Raw genomic sequence first — 24,217 nt, forward strand, 5'->3', positions numbered from 1 at the left:
TTCACACATGTATCATACAGCGACCGAGTCACAAACAGTTTACATCTGTCAAAGTGGCTGGTGCAACTAGGTGACCGTATTGCATAAGCAACACAATTCCTGGCTTTGTATCTACTTTCATACAGCTATGAATGATCTTCCTATCTTTTTCTTATCCTAACAATTTATGAGGTGAGATACCCTCCAGAAACACTATCAGCTGCCCTACTGTTGCAAATAGTGAGTCAAAGGTGGAGTGTTGCAGTGATGAACTGTTCCTTACCTTGTTGCTGAGTACAGCGGCATTGTTTGTTGACGAAGTGAACCACGAGTTTGTCTGCTGGAGGTATTCAACGAAGTGAACTGAGTAGCAAAGGCTACGATTAGCGACATCAACCCGCTGAGTAAATGGCACAGGAAAGGAGATAGGGTAGTAGAGGAAAGGAGTAGTTAGTGCCTGCTACATCGTTTATTGAAAAGTCGAGGAAACTTATCACAAAAAAAACGTTTCAGGACGCTAAACTGATAGGTGGGTGCAATCCAAGCATACTAGTACCGTGAATGAAATAAAGCTTAATGCCGGTGTTATACTCAAACTCTGCAACACTGGCGTAGGCATTTCATGCAGGAAACTTGCTGCAACACTGGCGTAGGAATTTCATGCAGGAAACTTGCTGCAACACTGGCGTAGGAATTTCATGCAGGAAACTAACCTCCAGTCCGGAAATTGTTGGGAAACTGAATGTATCACTGTGGAGAACAACAGACAAACGGCGGTACACGAATGAAAGATCCGAGAGGCTGAACGCATGAAAACCTTCAAATACTGTCCAGTAGCAACAGCGAAATACATACTATGCAAATCTGCTGTGCACCTTTCGGATATGGATTCTTGAACAGACTGCAACTCGACCACTGCTTGTCCAACAACAGTGGTACATGTATCTGAATAAAAGCGGGAATCACATACAAATGATACAAGCAAAGTGTAATAATACCGTACGAAACAGTAGTGTTGGCATCAAGGCACTTACCCTGGGCGCCCCGTCTCGGTTGAGCCGGTGAACTGCAGTCCACTGTATGTTCTCACACTCTGCGCAACTACGTTCAGATTCACACCGGGATAGGTCTTGGGGCTGATATTCACAACACCAAACAACACACAAAAACCAACCCAGACAAACGACATAAGCTTTAAAAGGAGGCTCCCAGTACAGCTCAGATCCAGAAAGGCGAATTCATTGTCCTTGGCAGTACACACACATACACACACAGACATGCATCCACTTGGTTCAGGCACAAACAGTTCTAGATCAACATGAATGACACGAGCTCTTTATATATCATTATGCATGATTTCGTCAAACATGGGCGCTCGCAGCAAACCTTAAACAGCAACAAAAAAGGAATACATCTGTACTGGACGGTGGCTCTTCAGACTTACTCTGATGGGCAAGGGTCACATCGGACTGTTGCATACGCAAACTTAGTGACGAGGACGCTGTAGTTAGCAAACCCGCTGTAACACAGAAAGAGAAAAGGCACAGAATTAAAAGTGAAGAATGCATGCACTGGCCTTGCAAAGACATGACAAACGGAACAACAGAGGCCTATGTGGAGCGTCAGCACTTGCTCCAGTGACACACGCTACACACTGTAGCTCCTTTGCTGCTCACAGTTCCTGTTTTCAGGACCGTGCGATTGACAATGAAGCAGGAAAAGATCATCGCATATTCCTACTGGGCTATGGACAGGCAAAAAGAGCGGCACTTACACAAACGATGGTGCTTGCAGCATCTCATCAAACACAGTCATCATGTTAACTGCATTGTTTTTCCTGCAAACAACACCAACAGCACATAACAAAGTAGATGAATGGAAGCAGGAATCAACAGCTAACCAAGAACACACAACAATTAAATATGTAGCTCGAGCCTCTATTTTCAAGGCTTTCATGGAGGAAGTTCTTGAGACTTGAACTTGAAGAAGGCTACATGTAGACCTAGGCAAACAAACACATCCACCAGCCAAACTTACGATGTGCACAGCTGCGCGACGTCGATCAGGCGGTCGACTAGTGCTACAAAGAACTCAATGCCGATGCCACGATCCACCTTCTTCGGCAGCTGAGCAACGCCCGCAATGACACTACAAAGACAAAACAAACAAACATGTACACCAAGTTATGCCATATACATATACATGTACATATACATGTACATGTACATATACATATACATATACATGTACATAATACATGTACATATACATATACATGTACATGTATGCTGTTAAGGCAGGCTCCATTCAGCAGGACCTCCGGAAGCAGTTCTTGATTTGGTCCGGTAGTTCCAGTGCCTTTCATACAGTTTGTGTATGAAATGGCAGGTACACATGCCCTCCATAGTAGTGAACATGTGTTAATGGCTAAAATGTTGGTCCGGTGATAACCTGACCAACCGGACCGGTTCCGGCAGCCCTACATTGACAGTTAGGACTGGGTTGACTCCACCACTCCACTCCATCCTGGCTATGTACAACTTGCCCGTGCTAGTATTATTCTCTACATGCCACGGCATAATGTTATCAACAAGTACAGTGCGTATCGGTTATAGTGTGGTCGTATGTATCTATTATTGCACGATTAAGGGGCCGTCCGGGGTTACCGATTGTTTTTACAAAACGAAAAGTTTTAGTATTTTTCAGCCCCCACCCACCCACCCACCTTTTCTGCAGGTAAAACGAATTCCAATAAAATATTGATGTCAATTTTCGACACCCAGAAGTGACTGGGCATTCTCCATCAGCATTCAATAATTATTAATTTTTCAAAACGAAACTCCATCAAACCCACCCACCCACAAACGAAAACATTTCGTTTTGAAAATATTATTGGTAACCTCGGACGGCCCCTAAAGAGGTCAATATATGAAATATAGAACGAGTAAAAGACCGAGGTCCCCCGAGGTCTTTTACGAGGTCTATATTTCATATATTGACCGATTATGAGGGCAATAATAGATTTATCACGACATAGCATACCTAAAACTGTTTTTGCTTCGCTATAGGAAGAAAGGAATACTATTGTAATAGTATAATAGTATGTACGTATGCCGTTTACATTGGACATTACTTCTGTGTAAACCGAAGTTTTCAGTTGTCTCTTGTAGTATGTTCCCCAAGTTCTTTGACTGAGAATCTGACAGTTTGGGTTCAAATCCCAGCATTTGGCTTCAGATTTTTCTTCTTTCAGTTCTGATTTTTTTCTAAGTTGAGGAAAAAGTTCTAAGTCCTCGGGCTAAGTGGTCAATAATAAGTGGTCAATATAAGCGGTCAATATATGCTGATATTTGACCGCTTAGAGATCACAAGTTTCTGTGGGGGTCAATAATAAGAGAGTGATAAACAAGAATATACTGCCTACAAGAATAAACACTCATTTTTTCATAATCATAACACATATTTTATGTGTATATTTATTCTTACAAGCAGTATTATCACATAGTAGAATATATCGGCCCTAAGAATGGATTTTGTGTAGCAAAATATGCCAGATTAGTGCAAAGTGTATCGCCTGTAGTAATAAAATCTGTGCTCTGTGCATACTCAATACAATAATATTCAACACAAAAAGAGAGTTATGTCCAACTGAGCATCGGACAATCACTTTTTCTGTCCAGTCGGACTCTTGCTTCCGACTTCTCTCGTATCGGCTGCTCCGTAGTCGCCTAGCACGACCGCGAGTCTGATCCGTGTGTATCATGTGTAGACCTACATGATTGTACGTGTCCACATGCCAAACGTGCGCGCATAATTATAATTATGATACCTGTATGTCACACGTGCATATGATATGTCACACGTGATTTATCGTGTGTAAGAAATATCGGCAATAAGAATCAAATGTCGTTTTTCAAACACCCACGCTATAACCGATACCTACTGTACATGCAACCATGAGAACACAGCATACATACAGGGTCCCAGACATAGAACTAGAAACTTACTTCTCAATGTCCTGTGGAGTTGGCGTATTCTCAATTGTGTCTCTGAAGTCGGAGATTTCGCGAATGTTGTTGGAGTACGTCACTACCACTTCTGCCGTGTGGTATTCACCCAAACTACAAGGCAGTGCAGAGATTACAAGGGACAACGCATAGTGGTAGGAGCAAGTAAGAACATAAGCATTCTATTGATGAACAAATAGTCACACACTCCAGTCGGTGCATGACCTTGAACAGATAAAACGACGAATGGACAAAGCATTTGCTACACAGTAAGGAAAGAGCGGCTGGTGATACTCCTGTTTCAAGGGTATACAGAAGTTCTCGAGATGCACAACAAGTTGCCGTTGCGCTTGTGGTCTGAATGTACGCGTGTATGCTCCCTTCCCCTAGCCATGCATGTTGCGACAGAGAACATTGGCGCAGCTACACTCGGTACTTACGTGGCAAGACCGCCTGGATTCACCAGTGTTACGTTGAACACGCTGGGTGCTATGTCAGTCTGAGACATCTTGGGAATGAGAGAGACCTGGCATAGTCCAGAAGTCTGCAACCAGCACAAACATATAGAATAGAATGAGTGTATAACCAACACCTAGTAGCAAGCACAGAAAGTAGAAGTTTGCTCCGTTGGACTGCGACATTGGATGTAGACATTGTCACAAATGCCAGTTTTTTTCTATCTTGTCAGTAGCATGTGAACGGCGATATGAAAATGCGAAAAGTGTAGTCTATCGACGTACCCAGTTGCAATAATTTCATGAATGCCAAGTGCCTGCTGTTACCTGTCCTTACCTGTCCAACACTGAATGACAAGGTCTGCGCTTCACTGAAAATGTAGTCAACATTCGGGCGAGCAGCTGTGGCCTCCTCGCCGTAAATCATTGGCACTGCGGTCAGTGGTATTGGCCTGCACTGGACTGACGAGGCTGACAGGCCACTAGGACGTGTTACCAACAGTGTGACGGACCCTGCTCCAGGCTCTGCAACCACAAGTCTGCACACGCACAAAGACAACACACAAACCGTTTTGCGTACAATGCCTGAGTATCTTGCAGATTAGGAAACATGAGATACAGTCTACAAACACTTCAACAGGTCACGCTTGGACAAATCAGGTCTCACATACCAGCAGTAACATCAACAACAACCAGGAGATTAGATGTATGGGTGAGAAGTCGTACCAAGGGCAAACGTACAAACATTCAATTTAAAAACTACTAAAGCGGCATTACCTGGAGTTTTGGTCAAACTCATAGACACCATCGGCTGCATCGTTGGACTGCGAATTGATTCTCGCCAAACGGGTAGAGCCGAGAATGGCCTTAGAGTCAGGCATGACGGTTTGCAAGAAGATGTAGAACGTCGATGCTGGTTCAGGGATCTGCACACATGATTGTAATAACAGTGTTAGAAAAGAAAGTAGGGTGAGGGGTAGGGTGAGGGCCATTACATGTACTTCAAAGAGAAGTATTGACGTTTAGAAAGAAGCCGTTTGACAGTATTTGTGGCTGCCTTGAAGTTACACGGTTCCTTCTAACACACCAACAGGGACTCTGGTGTAATATCAGCAATGAGTGAGTAACAATGCTGCCATAAACACTCTGAGCGATTGCCCAGGCCCCACCCAGAATAACAGAATAGCGATATCACGGGCACACTACACACACACCGTACACCGTGCACCGTACATCAGAAGCAACATGGTCACATGCACCTACCGTGTCGTTGCTCAGGGTAATCTGGAAGCTCTTTTCCTTGTCACCTTGTTGGAAGACAACATCACCCTGATGGGCTACCAGCTGCTCTGGGAAACCACCAGCCGTTCCCGTAGGATCTCTCCTGGTTATCCAGTGAATCTGAGACAAGCAATACATCACGATCAAATGAACAGTTCAAGCACACAGGAACTTGTTGCACAGGGAAACTGTAAAAGTGCAAGAAAACTGTACCAACCAGCATGAAAAATGTCAACAATGAGCATATAGGCCTGGAAATCTTCACAGAGGCTGTCAACAGTAAGATGGCTGATGTCACCACAATGACCACACCAAATGCACTGCTCCGTAGAAACAGGATCTTGTCATAAAGAGAATAAAAACAAAGTGACAGGAACAAGTCCATGCACTCACCACCGCAGAGCCGAAGGTTCCTGCATTTCTCAAAATCGTGAGGCTGACTGACGGGGAAGTGTCCTCATTCACGGTGACAGTGTAATTCTCTTTGAAGCCAAAGTCTCCATACTGGTTGTCATTGCCTGGAATTACAACTGTTGTCGATGTCTGTATGTATGGGATCAGACCAATAGAAGGAGATTACACAATTAATACACTTCATTCACACTTAGAATACAAGTCATACTCAATTCACAGAAGACTGCCGACAAGACCAGACACTCACCGTGTCAGGCGTGGCACTAAGTCGGGCACCACCAGTCGGACTGCTGAGCGCAATGCCAAACGTTTCATTTATCTCGGGAATGTTATCGTTGATGATTGACAAGGTGACGTTGGCCGTCTTCTGGCCATTCTGTACAGGCAAAATAGACACACGCACGGACGTACGCATGCACACACGCACACACACATACCACATAGTCGTCACACAATAATGCGATTGTATTTGAACACAGCAATAATTATGATTTCTCAACTTGGCCACGAACACGCAAAAGACAAGATTTGAGTGTTACACATAGAGAAAATACAGAACTGCTTGTTTAACACATTACACAGAAAAGATTTCGTTACCACGGAATTCTGACAAGGGAATAATTTCCCGATCCCCAAAGATTCATGCCGAGTGGGTCCACTGCACATGGATGGATTAGTCTCCCGTACAGTTTCATGCAGGTGATAAGATAGTATGTGATCAGGCCAGGCTCTCCACTAAAACCAGTGCTTACAGCAAACATCAGAACAGTGCTGATGGGAACAAAGTCTGATGTTGAGGCCCTCTGATCAGCTACAACGCTTGTCAGAACAACGGTGGAAATTGTGACGGATGCGGGGCCGAACTGTCCGCGCATACGATCGACAATGATGCTCATACTTTGACCCTCAGACAACTGCAGATTGCTACTGCTCGGCGCTAGAGAGAAGACGCCGGAGGGGTCATCGTCATCGGTGATGGTAACCACCGACGTTGTCAGGGTACTGTGCAAGCGGGGTGATGCTGGAACAGCTGCATGGAAACAGACCCAGCACACAGGCACACAGGATGGGCCCAGTTTGACAACACTGCCAAGACGAACAAGCTGAATCAAATGGGGCGAAGTTTGACCCTGCCTGCTTCATAAAACTCTACTTCACTAGCGCAGTACAGAATGGTAATAGTTTGAAGAACAACTGCCCTATTGGAAACAGACCAGACAAACGCTAGACTCATATCACTAAGACTTGCAAAGATTCGGAGTAGCGGAGGTACTTACTCTGCATGCCGTCTGCACGCCTCACAGATACAAGGAAGACCTGGAACTGTTCGGTATCCTCTGGAATATCGTCGTTGGTGATGTCGATTCGTACGGTGGCAATAGTCTGACCAGCATACATTGTGAGACTGGAATTCACGGCAGTGTAGTCCGAGCCAGGCAGGGCTTTGTCGGTGGCCGAGGCCAGTGCACGAGTGGCGTAGAACACCGTGATGTTGCCGGCCGCACCGTACTGTCGCCATACGGTGAGAGTGATACTGGCACCACTGGCCTCCAGTACAGATAGCTGCTGACTGTTGGGTGCAAGGCGAACGACTCCGTGTGGCTCAATGCTGGCCTGGAGAGATGCTGCTGCGAGGCGAGCACTACCCACAGTGCTCGTTGTAACCATCTCCAGCAGAAGTGACATGGCCGCGGCATCTTGCAGGGAAGATGAAGTAGGGGTCGCCTGAAACAATGCAAACAAGGTATGGCATGTACACTGTGAACAAAACCACTACTAACACGAATGCTGCCTCATTTCATACATGATCTCAAGGACTAAATCAGTGGAACATCTACCTCTGACTGAAGAGTCGGATGCACCACTTAGCAAAGGATATAGCACCAAATAACACTACCATGCCAGCATAACATCACCACCAGTAACTGCTACTAGTATATTGTCGAAAGCCTAGGTACTAGTGCCCAAGTGTGAGTGGCGCGATGTGCAACTAACCGTAACACCGAAGGACATCATTCTGGTGGTGTCGGCGACCATCACACTGCCAGTAGCAGGTGATAGCGTGCTGCTGTTTGATCCAGTCACCACGCTGCGCCATGATACAGACACGTCTCCCAGAAGGCCTGCACGTGTCACCGCCGCCATCACATTATTCATGCCACTTGCTGCAGCTAAAGAAAAACAACACAATGAAGAAAAGGAGCATTCTACTTCATTACGGCAATAGAAAGAAAGTGGCAGAACAAAGAAATTGAAAGAAGAATAGCACCAACGAGAGAGACAGAATGTCTTCTGCTCCTTATCAGCTGTAAAAGCATGCAAGCAATGCCATGGGAGAGTGCAGCAGCACTCTAGTAATAAGGTGCTAGTAAAATGCACTCACAGTCATCAACGGCAAGTTGAAGTGAACTGGTGGCGAAGGAGCAGATCGAGTTGGAGTCCAGCTCTGTGATGGTGAGAACTTCGCGAGCATAAGCACCGACAACTGGCGGATTTCCAGGTGCTGTGACAAATCACACGAAGACATCCCACTCCATTAATTAATCACAGACTATACAGATACTTTAATAGAGAGTGGAATAAAGGCAGCATCAATGATTGGAAAAATAGTGACAGATCGCTGTGGTGCTTGTAGTCTTTATATATGGCGCTATGACATTGCATAATTGCAGAAGAATAGAGTTGGCTGCGGCAACAAAGTCAAAGGCACCTACCCTGAGAGCCAGGAGCCATGCTCACACCAGCAATGGCCACTACAAATGTTGATGTTGGTTGGAAGAAGAAAGATGGACTGATAGCTATTGTTGTAGATATCTGCAGCACATCAGCACATCAGCACACAGACACAAGGAAATTGTTCTCATCTGATTGCAGAGCGGAATCACAAGAGGCTGTCTGTCCAATCATGATCCGGTTACGTTGTTCGCGCCACGACATTCAAAATCAATTGCTAAATGTGTCCCTGTCACACTGATGAAGACAAATCACCCAGCAGTGCCATAGGCACTACAATGCGCACTCTACTTACCATGCCTTGTCCAGATGGTGCAAAGACGCTGGCAAGATAAGATGTTGGAAGGTGTGATGGAGTCTGCCAGAAGAAAACCCACAAATCCACAATAAATGATCTACTTTGACGTCATCCACAAACACAGTTTTACAAACAAGGGCACTGGATAAAGTGTATGCACGGCCGAACCTTGAAAAATGTACCCACCACAGAAGCATCGATCAAACAACAAACAACATCTCTGCTGTCATTTCACAACTCATCACAAATCATAGCCTGCCTCACCTCTGCGAATGTGATGTTAATCGAAACGGTGACATTTCCGATCAGACCAAGCTGACGCAGCACTGACAACTGGATGTAGCGACCAGCGGAAACACCAGCATTCACCAGTGTACGGTTCACAACAACACTCTGACCGCCGGGAATAAGCTGGAAGGAGCCGTGCGGGACATCGTTTGCCCTAAATACACACAAAAGAGATTGAGATACACAGACGTCAACAACATTGGAAAAAGAGCAAATAGTGATAGGGAATGCACTAGGTTCAATACCTGGGTAAATTGGTGGAATGCAACTTATAACTCTTACGCGATCGTTTCTTTTTCCATTCTGCGTGCGCACGGGTAACAGGATACAGATTTTGGGGCACACTTGATAAAGTACACAAAACTGCTGAGTACTCACAGCACAGAGAAGTTTGAGTAGAGCTGAGTGCCAAGCAAGGCACCGCCAGTGGGTGCACTGAGCATGACATAGAACCGTTGCTCAAGTTCTGGGGTGGCATCGGGAAGAATTTCCACAATAAAGCTGGCTGTCCGCTGTCCCTCAGCCAAGGTAGCCACTCCTGAAGAGGATTTGATGTCGGCAAGCTTAGTTCCAGTGACACTCCATGACACCTTCAAGCAAGCAAAGGAACATGCCCAATTAGGAGTACAATAGAAATTGACAGGAAATGTGTGTAACATATAATATGTGTAGTGTGTGTGTGTGTGTGTGTGTGTGTGTGTGTGTGTGTGCATGTGTGTGTGTGCGTGCATGTGTGCGTGCGTGTGTGGGTGTGCGTGCGTGCGTGCGTGTGTGTGTGTGTGTGTGAGTGTGCATATGCATGTGCGTGTGTGTGCGTGTGATTAAATGAGGGTGAGAGGAACAGATAGTGACACTATACAATGATAATGACCAAAGAGCAGTGTCAAGAACCATAACATAGCAGAGAGCGCTCTGTCATCCTTGCCCAGGAACAGGTAGGAGGATGACAAATGCTAGTACCTAGACACAACCGTACCGTATACAAATACCTCATACATGATCTACATGATCTACATGATCTACATGATCTACATGATCTAGTCTTCCACAATACTAGTCGTAGTGTACTCACAGCTACACTTCCAAAGAGACCGTCGGCACGAGTCACAGTGAATGTCAGGTTAGACGTACTGCCAGCAGCCGGCTCGGACAGGCTTCTCACAAGGAGTGATTGGCCAGTGAAAGAAATGACTCCGTGCGGGTTGTTGTGTGGCCGGATCTATGTGATGGTGCGGAGCACAAGGAGACAGCAACATTATTACAACTAGAGTCTGAAATAAAGAGCAGATGAACTGAAAAAAACTACTGGCATAATGATGTGAAATCATTCAATCTTCTTCAGAACTCTCAACTCCCCTGCAGCATATTACTTGCGCTGGAAAACACCTCCATTCCACGAACAGGCTCTCAGCTGCGCCGAATAAATGAAGATGTTGCCAATATTTCACCCATTACGCATCACCAGGGCATTGATTTACACATGTATACTACACCCATACATATGCTGTACACGCATACTTATACATGTATACCACACCCATACATATGCTGTACACGCATACTTATACATGTATACCACACCCATACATATGCTGTATAAACATACTTCACAGAGTAAAAGCTATGTGTCCCAGCCATGGCGGACATCATCGTATTGATGGAGCATACATGCTACCACAAGTACAACTACACGCGCCAGGCAACATCATACTATCATACCGTAATAGTCGTGTTGACATTGGATGCATTGAAGCGCCCTCCACCGGTCAAACGAGTCAGGCGCACATAGAAGACTTCTTCCAGCTCTGGCATATCATCAGCAACAATATTCAGGTCAAAGGCACTGGACCTACACAACATGAAGAGAAACACACACAAACTTCTGAAGCACATTATCTAGCAAACCGGTCAGTCTCCTTCAACCGCTCTGTACTGGAATTAGGAAATCTTGTTTAGGTCCTGTTTGGAGCTCACCTAAAACTGCATATACATCATATAGGCCATGAACGCAATATACCCGTACCATTACTACCATGGATGCAGCCAGTTTTCGCACCGAGTATGTTCCCTAAAACACTGCCCATTTGCCCAGTAGTTTTACAAATAACCAAGGTGCCTTCAAAACACTGTGAATTAGCTCTTACTGTTGTCCTTGAAGGAAAGTAACAGATCCTTGGATTGGCAAGATGTCCGTGTGTAGACGAGATGGATCAGAACCAAACAGGTCATAGAACACCTAGGAACGATACATACAACAGAATACAACAATAGATAAGCTAAGCCATGTCCAAAGTTCTCATCTCCAACGTTAAGAAAAAATATCCTCAATTTGTGGCTTTATAAGTGAGAAATACACACAGCAAAAAATGGAGAGAGAGAGAGAGAGAGAGAGAGAGAACGAGAGAGAGAGAGAGAGAGAGAGAGAGAGAGAGAGAGAGAGAGAGAGAGAGAGAGAGAGAGAGAGAGAGAGAGATCATGAGAGAGAGAGAGAGAGGCAGACAGAGTGGGAGAAAAACAGGCAGACAGAGCTAGGGAGTGGGAATCTGAGAGTTTGTTAAGTGACTATTGTTGGCGAATTCACTATGGTGCAAAGGCGCAAAGGCGTATGCTGCTGTTGGCTATGGTGACTTACCGTGACATTGCCATTCAAGCCAGCAGAACGTTCTAGTGTCAGACGAATGCTAGATGCACCACTGGCTACGCTGGGATTGTTCACCACAAAGCCACTCAAAGTGGCTGCGCTGAATCCAAATATTCCACTGGGATCGTCACTGCTGCTGATGGTGATCGTTGATAGGGTCTGAGTGCCAAGGACTGCACCATTTGTGGGATTCTGCAGTCTGTAGATATCATCAAAGGAAAGGGAGGAACGCACACCAGCAGTAAAGGGTAGAGTCGATAGCAATGATATAACTAGAGGTAGGTGCATGGACATTCCTAATATGGCTGTGTCCAAAATCCATGAATTAGATATGGAGTGCCTTTACCTAATACACCGGGGAAGTGAGTCATCCTACATGCATGGGGTGATCTCATTTCCGAAAGCAACGTAAGAATAATACATGTAGGTCTAAACTCTAAACTGAGTCCTGTAATGGACCAGTAGCTGAGCATACAATGTGGGGAGTTTACCTGATCTGAAATCGTTCCTGCAATTCAGCGACCTGGTCGTCAATAATGACCAAATCCAAAGAGGCTGTGGACTGATTGGCAGCAAAGATAACAACACCAGCTGATGGCGCTGCTAGGCTACCAAAGTCAACACCATTGCCGTGAGCGGAGAGGTTCAACGCCATGTACTGGACCGAGACTGCTCCGAACAGTCCTCCCGTTCGCATCAGCTGTAGGGTGTAGAGACCAGCCCCTTCGTGCAAGTCTATGGCAGTGGAGGTCAGTGCAAACTCTATTACACCATGTGCATTGTCATTCTCTAGAATATCAACCTGTGCCCGAACAGCCAAGCCAAGAGTTGGTGCGATATTTACTGGGTAGCCAGCTGGTAGAACGGTAGTGTTGAGTGGACCTATTAAAAAAACACAAAAATACAGAAAACAAGATAACTTACATGCACTGAAGATATTGGCACAGTGCAACTGTTGTAGTATCAAAGCCACGCATACTGAGTGCCAATACACGATCTATTTAGCCCAACTAATAATCTATACGTAGCAGAAGCCACAAATATCACAACTGACCCAAAGCTCATAGACATTACCACAGAACTGATGCAAGCAAGACGTACCACCAATGAACTGCACTGACGTCAGCACAAGGAAGAAATCCTCGGTAAGCTCCGGCAAGGGATCATTCACAATGGGAATAGTGATCACAGAGCTAATCACCGTGCTGTTGAGGATGACACCTGAACACGAGCACAGAACAACACACATGCCACTCAACATAGTCTCTTGCAAAGACCCTCATAGCCCTGCACACATAGATGGAAACGTAACTCAGCAGAAAAGGTTAAGCAACGTCCACACACTGCAAGTCGTTCTACATAAACTAAGGACTAAGGTGCGAGCAAGTGCAAGAAATTAGACTTTGTTTTTGAAGTACTAATGAATATGGTTCGCGCAGGGGACACAATGAATATGGTTCAAGCAGGGGACATAATGAATATGTTTCATTGGGGACAGGCAAAGAGTGCATTGGTGCTTACTGGCAACGGGTGGAGAGGTATAGTCAGACCCAAGGGTAGCCAAGCCACCACCAACTGTATAGTCGACACGGATAGGTCCAATGCTTCCACCAGTACGTGTAAGAGTGAACGAAACCTGTATGCAGGGGCAAATGCAATCCATGATACGGTTACTATAATCATCAATGCCTATCCGCGCTGGCATCAGGAGCTGAAGAAGCCAACTAATGACAATAGTTAGTTGCCATGGCTCCATAGCATCCCCGCAGGCCATTCTAACAAAAGAGAGATACAATCCTGGGATGCTGGAGTTAAAGATAATGATGATATCAGAAGAGAATGTTTGGTCATAGGCAGTGATGGCTGGTACATCTCTATGATGGGTAGCACGTTACGTAATAGCATTGAAAAACAGTCATACTGTCCAGCCAACACAAAAACCTACATGTAATGCCGAAGAGACACCCGTTGGCTTTGCCACTCGCCAGAATACTCAAATACAACAGGAACAGGTTAAGAACACATAATATAATAGTGGCCTACGTAGTGAGAGACCTGCACTCTGTGGGAAATGCTTACACTGCCAACATCCTCGGCGACGCGCTGCAGCAGCGATGAAGCAATCTGCACGGTGCCATGCGGATTATTGCTGGCCACCACTGTGATTCGGCTTGCCGTGTTGATTGTGCCCAGCCGACCACCGTTGTCAACCTGGGTCAGCTGGAAGGTGTAGGACCTTGCCTCCTCGGGATGCACATCAGAGAGAACCTGTGGGCACAGGAATACATCCAAGACATGCCTTGGTGAGACTATGACTAAGCAAGGATGGCTTACGAGCACAGTCAAAAAAACATTAATTTAACTTTATTAAACAGTTTCCTCTGAGACAAAAATGCGATAATACTCATAAAAAGGACACACTTCAGGCTCATTACAAACATCTTGAAAGTTTTCGTCTTCACAAGTATACTTTCAAGCCTTCTCATCAGGTGAAATACAGGCAAGGGAAAAGGAACAGGAACAGTGGATTAAATACAGTAAGAAGGTGGTAAAACAGCGCAAAAAGAAAGAAAGAAAGAAAGAAGATAGCTAAAGTAAACAGCGAAAATTGCAATAATGACACAAAGGTGCAAATGCGAGAAAACTCAATAAGCGCGACATGTAGTGCGACAACAAGAGACAACCACTGGACATACATGTAACTAACGAGGTTTTGACGACCTACCTAACAGCCTAAGTGTGAATTTGATTTGTTTCTGCTTGCAAAGGTTGGGTTTCCTTGTGTGGATGTATACAGCTTCCAAAACATTCAGCAATCTAGCACAGCGTACACGTGACACAATCGAAAAACAATCATCCGAATACACAGCACGACAATCAGGATGCTCAAACAAATGACTAGCAATGGACGACTCATACTTATCAGAACTAACATCAGAACAATCAGCATGTGCGGTGGACACATCCGATTTCACATGGCTAGTCGAGTGGACCCTAGCCGTTGCCTCTGTCTGTGCTTTAGTCGCTGCCATCGCCGCCGTTGCCGATCTTGTTATTCTTCTGGTTGATGCGGTTCCTGTCACTGCCACGCACGTAGGTGTCTTGTCCGGTTGTTTTTCTGGTGGTCTAGTTAATTGTGAGGTGACGTTCCTCACACAAGTATACTTGTGAAGACGAAAACTTTCAAGATGTTTGTAATGAGCCTGAAGTGTGTCCTTTTTATGAGTATTAACTTTATTATATAGCAAAAAAACAGCTTCCATTCAAGCATGGATTTCATACAAGATCATGAGTATACGGTAAGAAAATGGCAAGAAAACAAGTGACCTACTGAGTTTGCGAAGGAAGAAGTTTTTTTGTGCCTTACCCGCAAGACAACAGACGAGGTATTGCTACCGGCCAAGAACGTAACGGTTCCAGATGCAGGGAAGAAGGTTGAAGCGGTGTCATCGGCAAATTTCGCGTCCGCTGCACTGATGCGGTAGGACACCCTGACATCACGGAAGGTTCCTCCACCACGCACAATACTGCGACAAAGAACAAACACAAGTAGCTTCTTAGTACAAAGTCGTGTTGACTAGCTCAGTGAGTGGAAACAGTTTCGTACAAGCAAGACACAACAGTTGATTTCAGCTCTCGCAGAAATTTCGACTACAAAACTCTCACACGCGTGCACACATCGAAAGTTTACAAGGAGATCAAACATTGGTAGTCCAAGACACTCTTGTGCCAGCATAACAGTTAGAGGGAATGGAATAAGTGCTACAGAGAACTCCATACAGACAGGCAAGAACAAAAGCAATTGATACGTACTTTACAGCCACATTCGCACCCTCTGCAGTGTAGATGTCACCAGTTACCGGTGAAATTGAGAAGATACCGAAGGCATCATCGTTGGCAGGGATGATGATTGTCGCTTGTTGGAAGCCAGGCCTTAGCGATGCACCACCGCTCGTTGCTGTCAAAGCTATTGTGAAGCGCTCTTCCCCTTCCGGGATAATGTCCGGCAGCGAATTTATGACAATGTTTTGGCTAGTTTCATTCTGTAATCAGGTAATAGAGAATAGAAGTGATTAGATCTACCTCGTAGAAACCCAAATCATACCTGGATTTGAAGACAAATCTTCTCACACGTTACAATGGCCATGCTGGCTTTCAGAATCAAGGCACAGAGGATGGGCCTAGCAGGCTTCAATATTTTGCTCAAGGCACTTTCAGCAGTGCATACCAAGAGTCAGCAGCCAACAAAAGAGTGCTATGGACTAGTAGTAATGAACAGATCTACGCTACACTCTTACCGGCAGGAAGAACACCGAACCGCTCACTGGAGACAGATCTGATGCAGCTCCCAAAAGCGACCAGGAAGCATTGACGAAGCCAAAGGTTCCGAACGAGCGCAAGACGGTGAGCATGACCTGAGCCTGCGTGTCAGATGGACTGGTTGCCTCTGGTACGCTGACCTGAGATTTACATAACATGGACAACATGGCCATCGGCAATAGCATCAGATGTCAAAACCGTCGAAGCAGATGACAGTGTCTTAACCAGTAATATCCAGGGTCTAGTCCACAAAACACCACCTCAGCAATTCACCATGCAGGGTCTAGTCCACAAAACACCACCTCAGCAATTCACCATGCAGGGTCTAGTCCACAAAACACCACCTCAGCAATTCACCATGCAGGGTCTAGTCCACAAAACACCACCTCAGCAATTCACCATGCAGGGTCTAGTCCACAAAACACCACCTCAGCAATTCACCATGCAGGGTCTAGTCCACAAAACACCACCTCAGCAATTCACCATGCAGGGTCTAGTCCACAAAACACCACCTCAGCAATTCACCATGCAAAAATTGCACCAGAGAAAACATTGCAATTACTTACCGTCAAGCTTTGACCAGCAAATCCGATCAGACCGTTGGCAAAGTCGTTCTGATCAATGGCCACAACAATCATGCTCTGGGAACCGAGACGAGCACCTCCCGTTGGAGCAAACAGCTCAATGGAAAACCTCTGCAAGCACGCACACACACACATACTTGTCAAGTAACAGTAGTCATAGAAATGAAACTAGAACCTTCCACCCGCTATGCTAAAATGAAGCTCAACATGGCTTAGATTCAATATGGGCAGTGTGAACCGGTTTACCCCCAACAATTACACAGAACTATACCGGAGTCAGAGTGAAACATCTGAGCACCTTTCTTACCTCGACAATTTCCGGTATGTCATCGTTGAATATCACAAGACTGATTGTCTTGACAACCTGGGCGAATTAGAAAGAAAGCACACACATTAACCCTGAAGAATAGTCCAGACCTTGGCGATAGCTCGGAAACACTCGCCCACATGCACAGTGCATCAAGGTCAACTGCTAGCAAGCAGCTACACAACTCCATGGCTAAAGCAGAATTTCCACACATGATGCTAAACGGACAGGATAGGGGTGCTAGCTGGACTACATACATACATACATACATACATACATACATACATACATACATACATACATACATACATACATACATACATACATACATACATACATACATACATACATACATACATACATACATACATACATACATACAGGGACTAATTTAACCGGTATCGCATCGCAATTTGCGACGCAAAACACAGTGTCTGCGATTCGAAGTTCGTAGTGAGTCGCGGTAAACTGCGACACAACATACAGCTAAGTATGGCCCTGGACATAGACTTGTAGTGCACGCGTAGCGCATGCACATGTGTAGCTTTACAGTGTGTGTGGCTGGTTTGGCGCCACGAGATGGCGCTAGTCATGGCCCAAATTTGCTCGGCCTACATCGATATTTTGCCGCACAATTTTGCCTCAAAATTTTCGATATTCTGCTTGGCATTTCCTTTCTCCGTCGGTATTTTGCTTTGGTTTTGCTCGAGATGAAATGAGTTTTAGGGAAAACTCAACGATAATTGTCGCTGATGACGACGATACTTTTGATTGAGCTCCTGCTGCTGCTCAACTTTCCACTGAAATGTAGCCATGAGTCTGTTTTCTACAACTTTTGTGCTTGTTTTCAACCTTGGTGACTGATTGTGTTGAGGAAGTCCCTAAGAAGCCTTGGATTTTTCGAAAAGCCCACCAAAACTCGATATTTTGCTCAAAAGTTGCCGGAAACTTGCGCATCCGATATTTTGCTCAAAGAATTGCTAGCAAATTTGGGCTATGACTAGATGGCGCGCCATGCACTGTGACTAGATTAGACTGTGTGTGTGTGGTTGTCCAGCCTGCACTGCAGGTAGATTTTACACCATAGTCCATACCCACGCGCGGGCCGCGGGACCATGGCCATATGTCACACTATCTCCGCACGCGCACCGCAGCACGTGCACTTGGTCTTGGAAACTAACTAACTAATACTTACTTGAAGTGCAGCCCAGGAAGCACGAGGCGAGTGTCGACAAGTACTTCACCTGCTTTTGAGATTTAGACCGCGTTGCTTCTCTAGCAGTAGGCGTCTCGACCGTTCAGGACTTATCTTTGTAAAATTCTGCTAGCCTTATTGATGAAGCCTCTTCACTGCCGGCATGTCTGTGAAGCAAGGTACTGTGGACAAGTGGATTGCTGAATTTGATCCCAAAAAAGAATGGATTCGCGCAGAGTCGAGTGGTGGAGCTGTGACCAAGATATTTTGCAAGATGTGCAGGGAGAAGGCGTCCTCGCTTCGTGGTTTGAGGCAGCATGGCGTTTGTTGACGGTATAAGTGGAAGTGCACTGAAGACTGCATTGTCGACGGAAAAAAACTGCTATGCAAAATTGTTGCGTTGCTATGCAAACATCGAGGTGTGTAGCAATTATTGCTATGCAATTTTTTTGAAGTAAATTAGTCCCTGACATACATACATACATACATACATACATACAGACAGACAGACAGACATACAGACAGACAGACACACACAAGGGAAAACTCGACCTTACCTCACGCTCATTCCAAGTCAACACACCATTCACCGGCCCGCTAACATCCACCAAGCTGCTCGTCAATGCTGTCAGCTTCCAGGAGCAGCCAATGGTACCAAAAGAGCCGGAGCTTCGTCGAACAGTGAGTACCAGGTTAGTGCCTTCAGTGACAAGGAGTTCACCATTAGAATTCTGCAGTGCCATCACAAGACAGGATACAAAATTGGAATCTGAAAACTAAGCACAACATGCAGTTCTGTATTCTCCCTCTCCCCTTCATACACATACACATAGTACACATAGCAAGGCAACAGTGAGTGTCTGTAGGCATGAACAGGCAACCGTGGCCAGCCAGGCAGCCAGATAGGCAGGCAGGCAGGCAGGCAGGCAGGCAGGCAGGCAGGCAGGCAGGCAGGCAGGCAGGCAGGCAGGCAGGCAGGCAGGCAGGCAGGCAGGCAGGCAGGCAGGCAGGCAGGCAGGCAGGCAGGCAGGCAGGCAGGCAAGCAGGCAGGCAAGCAAGCACAGCTGATAGCACAGATCAAGAGCCTACCAGGGTTGCGTCAACGTTCAGAATGCCTCTAGACTCGTCATTCTCCCGGATGGTAACAGTAGCCAATTCATTGCCAGGCGATGCCACTCTGGGAGAAGCAGTCGAGGAATTCATTCGAGACGCTTCGCTCTTCAGCTGAACACCGGTGATGTTGACAATGAATGTTTCAGCAAGCTCTGGGATATTTTCCTGCAGAGAAAATGTGAACATACGTTTGAAGTCGTTACACTTTTTTGTCACAAAGTCGTTACACTTTTTTGTCACACTAATCAAAATCACTACAATATCTTCCCGAATTCAAACAGGGATCAGTCGATAGTCCAGCCATTACAACAGGAAAATCAAGGTTGCAAAAAGAGAGCTGTGACCTACGTGAAGCAGACTGACTGAAACCATAGCCGTAGAAGCGTCATCAGCTATCTCCACAACACCATTGCTGATGCTGACGTAATCTACATCTGCAACTGCCTGCTGATCAGTGGGATAACTAGAGGCATTGGCGGTTCTGAAAGACATCATCCAGAGGCACACATACAAATACAGACCTTCAGACGTCTTGCTCACTCAATCGCAATTATCACTATTTATCTACGTGTCGCTCTGAGCAAGAATGCTGAGCACTGCTATCTTCAAAAAGAAACCTACACGTAAAGCTACCATATGTAGGTCATAAGGATATCACTGTATAATAATGGACCATACTAGCCCAGTTACTGAGGAAATAGGGTTATAGCAGCATGGGTAGCTCTGGTGGTGCATAAAAGAGGTGTGTGTGTGTGGGGGGGGGGGGGGGTGCACTTCTTACTCGTAGTAGACCAGGATATCACCGATCAGGCCAAACTCTCTGACAATCTGCAGCTGGAAGGTGACATTCATGTTGTCCACTTCACTGTGTGTCACGCTGGTCGAGCCAGGTGCCCATTGGACAACGCCATGCGGCTCGTCGTTAGCCAGCACGGTCAACACGGACACTACTCTGCCTAGTTGCAACGTAGCACGGCGTCCGAGATCACCACCGGCAGCTACACCACCTCGGCCCATTATCGAGTTCAGCGTAATGGTTGACACTTCATTCAGCTCGGCCACATTGTCAGCGTACACAGTCAAAGTAATAGTGGCTGATGACGTGCCGCTTTTTACCGTGACCTACAGATAACCGAAAAGCACAGAAGGAATGTCTGCAACAGATGTTCAAGATCACCTCTTCAGTCTCCACAAAATTGCAGCCATGGACATGAATCATGGCCGGCGCACCCATCGTAAACATCCCCAGCATGCATTCTGTGGCTAAGTAAACACACCATTAGTCACTTTAAAAAGTGTCAATAGACGGAAATGAGATATCTTACCACACCACTGGTTGGGTGAATGTCAATGTTGGAGCCCGTGTTGTGAGCTCCGGCGACAGACCAGTCTATGTCAATATCGCCAAACTGACCGCCTTCACGATTCACCGTCAGCACCACGGACTGATTAGCACTCGTCTCATTAACAACTGTTGAGAGGGAGGACTGTGCAAAACGGCAGGTTCATGCAAGCAAAGTATGCTATGGTTAGCACATAGGAGAGAGTGAAAGAGAGAGATAATTAGAGGTCTTGGAAAGTGAAGCATGCGCGGAGAAAAGAAAATGGTCTGCAATTACAGTATATTACCGGTTGTAAGTCGACCCAGGTTATAGGTCGACCCCCGTATCCGGAGGTCTCAATTCTGCGTTTAAAAGTTTTCACCCAAAGAAGCACTACTAACCACTCCCTGCTACCAACACATCAACAAATCATGTAAACATTCCTTATTGGAGGTGTTGGAGAACATGCACTCCACGCCGGCTTACGGCCAGTTCACTCACAACACCACAGAGCTTCCAAGGAAATTAGTTATTCTTCTAGATGGAAAATGAGAAACGTCTGTTATCACCACAAGTTGGAACTAACTCCACGCCAAGATCAAACGGAAGCTAAGCCCGAAAAAGAACCATGGCCAGCTTGCCAAAAGTAACGCGTAGCAAGCGTGCACGCAAGCACACTCCATACATAAGTCAGGATGCACACAAAAGCTACAAACTCGGAATAAGGGCAGCGCAGACCACGCCGAAACCGCAACTAGAAGATTGACCGCTGACAGGTCAATCAGTGAATGGAAAAGCATGCACCACCGCACGGACGCGCACTCACTAACCTACAATCAATACACGGAAAATGGCATCACGCAGAAGGTATACCAAGCAGAGCATGCACAAGTAACAATACAGTTCCAGCCAGTGGCTGCCACGTTACCATAAACTACAACATCTCCCTCCCTGGTAACATCACCTTAAAAAGACAATAATAGGCAAGCACATCGAAAGAAGCAAAGAGAAACGAAAGGACATGAAAGTTCTGCGAACCATCACCAGCTACTAGTTCTCAGTCGTATCTCACTGGAGCCCTGATACCAGCTCTGTTCCGGAGCACATATCTTGGCTCTTCAGCTCTAGGCACACCTGCGACTAGCTCACCGGGCTCTAGCCGCATCGGGTAACCACCGTCATCCTCGCTCGCATCATCTGGCTGAGGCGGCTCAGGCAGGTCTACAGTAGGATTGGCTGCGGCACGCTTCAGCAGCTCTACGTTGACGATCTTCTCCACCCTGGGGTCTTCCACTTTCTGAACGACTACAGTCGACTCCGACAACACCTTCTTGACTCTCCAGCCAAGCTGAAACTTCGGGAGGCGTTTCTGCGCGCGGCTGGTCATCTTCATCATCACCACGTCACCAGGCCCGTAACAGCAACTTGCTTTGTCGGCGTCTTCTTGGGAATCAGCTGACGCCATTTCTTCATCGATCAAATCACGAATGGCAGCTGCTTGACGCTGCAGCTCAGCCGTCCATGCTGGCAAGGTGTACAGGGGCTGTTGGGCCTCTACAACAAGACCACGGGGCTGCCAACCAGTCATCGCTAGCTGAGGCGAAACTCCCGTTGCTCCATGCGGTCGGACGCGATAGAAGTACAGCAGCATTGACAGGTCGGTCTTCCAGTCGTTGGACTGCGAGTGTACTTTGCGAATCAGAGTCAACAGGGTCCGGTTGAATCTCTCCACGCTTCCTTGTGACTGAGGGTGTCGCACTGCACCGTGCTTGACTTCCACTCCAAACGCCAAGTACAAGGCGTCCATGACAGCATTGACGAACTCTGTTCCGTTGTCTGATCTGACCACCTCCGGCGGACCCCATCGGCAGCACACAGACACAAACGCCTCGGCAACTGACTTAGCGTCATGGTGCTTCAAAGGTATCACCTCCACATAGCGCGTGAACATATCCGTACACACCAAGACGCAATGGAACCCAGCTCGGCTCGGTCCTAGCTCCAAGGTATCAATCGCCACAACTTGCCATGGGCGCGCCGGCACTTCGGGACGTGTCGGCGAAGCATGACCACCAGCAGCAGGGTTTGCAGCGGCACAACTGTCGCAAAGACCGACGAACTCCTGGCACTTCCTTGCCATCCCAGGAAGGTAGCACTGCTGACGCATCATCTCATGGACCACCTCCCATGATCCGTGGCCAGTGTTCTCATGGGCGATTCGGAGGGCATCTTGCTCTAGCAAGCTCGGAATCACGGGCACCTCGCATGCTTCATTGGCAGGCGGCAACTTGATTGACCGATACAGCACGCCATCCCGCACTCTCAGCTGTGGTGCCACCTTCTGAAACTGCTTCGCCCTAACTGTCTGCATACCGTTGACATCCTCCACCGTCTGCTGGATGGCAGTATCTGCTCCCTGCTGGTCCCGGATGATGTCGAAGGCAAGTGGGGCAGAACTGTGGACACCTGCACACGCACTGCTCTGGGTCGCCGCCGCAACCACCGGTGACTCGGGCATCTTGAGCCAGGATGCCGGCACACGGGTCAGACGGTCAGCCAGGTTTTTCTGTGAAGGCACCCACTCGACAGATATCTTCAACTTGTAAACCTCGACCAAGTCGTCAATCAGCTGCAATCTACGCTCTACAAGAGCTCTGTAGAGGCCATTCACCTTCACTCGCTGGATGTTGCCCAAGAGAGACTTTAGCCATCCATGCACCGTCTTCGAATCGGTCATGACTCGAACGTTGGCCACTCTGTGATCCACGACAGCAGACAAGCCACGAAGGACGGCGTCTAACTCGGCAACGTTGATGTGCCGCTTGTCTGACTTAGGCCTGAGCCAACAGTGATCCTCAATCACGGAGCCATCTTCGCTGATGACAACACCTAGCGCCAGGTTGGATGCATCGCACCATAGGGACACGCCACCAGTCGACTTGACTGTCCACTTGCCGTTGACGGGATCCTCTCGTGAAACTTGATCCTCCACCGCACGACACAACTTCTCGAGCGCAGCTGAGACAGGCTTATCCCAAACCGCAGCATCTTCACAGCTCACTCGCTTGATGTAGCTACAGCACGGTCGCAGCCACGATGCAACAGGGTAATGACTCGTCAATCGACCGCACCAGGAGAACACTTCTCGCTTCGTCGGCTGCTCTGGCAACGTCAGATCCATGCCATCACGGCGACGCCACATCACGTCTTCACTCGACGTAGCAACCGATAGTTGCATGCCAAGCACCCTTGCGCCGGCAAGTACCTCTGGTGGCTTCGT

The 24,217-nt window shown here is 46.8% G+C and overlaps 1 protein-coding gene across 1 annotated transcript in view; it reads right to left on the reverse strand.

Annotated features, from left to right (window-relative positions):
• The window catches only part of LOC135805720 (adhesion G-protein coupled receptor V1-like), a 79,817-nt gene that overhangs the window by 7,115 nt on the left and 48,485 nt on the right, over positions 1–24,217 (reverse strand). Inside the window, exons 62-100 of the mRNA XM_065319805.1 lie at positions 20,941–21,102; positions 20,397–20,737; positions 19,964–20,096; positions 19,592–19,780; positions 19,060–19,233; positions 17,308–17,364; positions 16,983–17,111; positions 16,395–16,556; positions 15,910–16,139; positions 15,464–15,623; positions 14,176–14,364; positions 13,618–13,732; positions 13,198–13,317; positions 12,588–12,978; positions 12,088–12,295; positions 11,600–11,691; positions 11,175–11,304; positions 10,528–10,674; positions 9,834–10,045; positions 9,432–9,609; positions 9,165–9,227; positions 8,851–8,950; positions 8,520–8,639; positions 8,132–8,307; positions 7,414–7,861; positions 6,889–7,166; positions 6,384–6,512; positions 6,116–6,265; positions 5,705–5,842; positions 5,219–5,367; positions 4,779–4,980; positions 4,427–4,530; positions 3,987–4,100; positions 2,017–2,127; positions 1,754–1,816; positions 1,424–1,498; positions 1,014–1,115; positions 693–729; positions 263–379 (exon numbers count right to left, since the gene is read on the reverse strand). Coding sequence (XP_065175877.1) covers positions 263–379; positions 693–729; positions 1,014–1,115; positions 1,424–1,498; positions 1,754–1,816; positions 2,017–2,127; positions 3,987–4,100; positions 4,427–4,530; positions 4,779–4,980; positions 5,219–5,367; positions 5,705–5,842; positions 6,116–6,265; positions 6,384–6,512; positions 6,889–7,166; positions 7,414–7,861; positions 8,132–8,307; positions 8,520–8,639; positions 8,851–8,950; positions 9,165–9,227; positions 9,432–9,609; positions 9,834–10,045; positions 10,528–10,674; positions 11,175–11,304; positions 11,600–11,691; positions 12,088–12,295; positions 12,588–12,978; positions 13,198–13,317; positions 13,618–13,732; positions 14,176–14,364; positions 15,464–15,623; positions 15,910–16,139; positions 16,395–16,556; positions 16,983–17,111; positions 17,308–17,364; positions 19,060–19,233; positions 19,592–19,780; positions 19,964–20,096; positions 20,397–20,737; positions 20,941–21,102 — 6,195 coding nt within the window. The remainder of the gene's footprint in view (positions 1–262; positions 380–692; positions 730–1,013; positions 1,116–1,423; positions 1,499–1,753; positions 1,817–2,016; positions 2,128–3,986; positions 4,101–4,426; positions 4,531–4,778; positions 4,981–5,218; positions 5,368–5,704; positions 5,843–6,115; positions 6,266–6,383; positions 6,513–6,888; positions 7,167–7,413; positions 7,862–8,131; positions 8,308–8,519; positions 8,640–8,850; positions 8,951–9,164; positions 9,228–9,431; positions 9,610–9,833; positions 10,046–10,527; positions 10,675–11,174; positions 11,305–11,599; positions 11,692–12,087; positions 12,296–12,587; positions 12,979–13,197; positions 13,318–13,617; positions 13,733–14,175; positions 14,365–15,463; positions 15,624–15,909; positions 16,140–16,394; positions 16,557–16,982; positions 17,112–17,307; positions 17,365–19,059; positions 19,234–19,591; positions 19,781–19,963; positions 20,097–20,396; positions 20,738–20,940; positions 21,103–24,217) is intronic.

Source organism: Sycon ciliatum, chromosome 1, assembly GCF_964019385.1.
Source record: "Sycon ciliatum chromosome 1, ocSycCili1.1, whole genome shotgun sequence".
Lineage (NCBI taxonomy): Eukaryota > Metazoa > Porifera > Calcarea > Leucosolenida > Sycettidae > Sycon > Sycon ciliatum.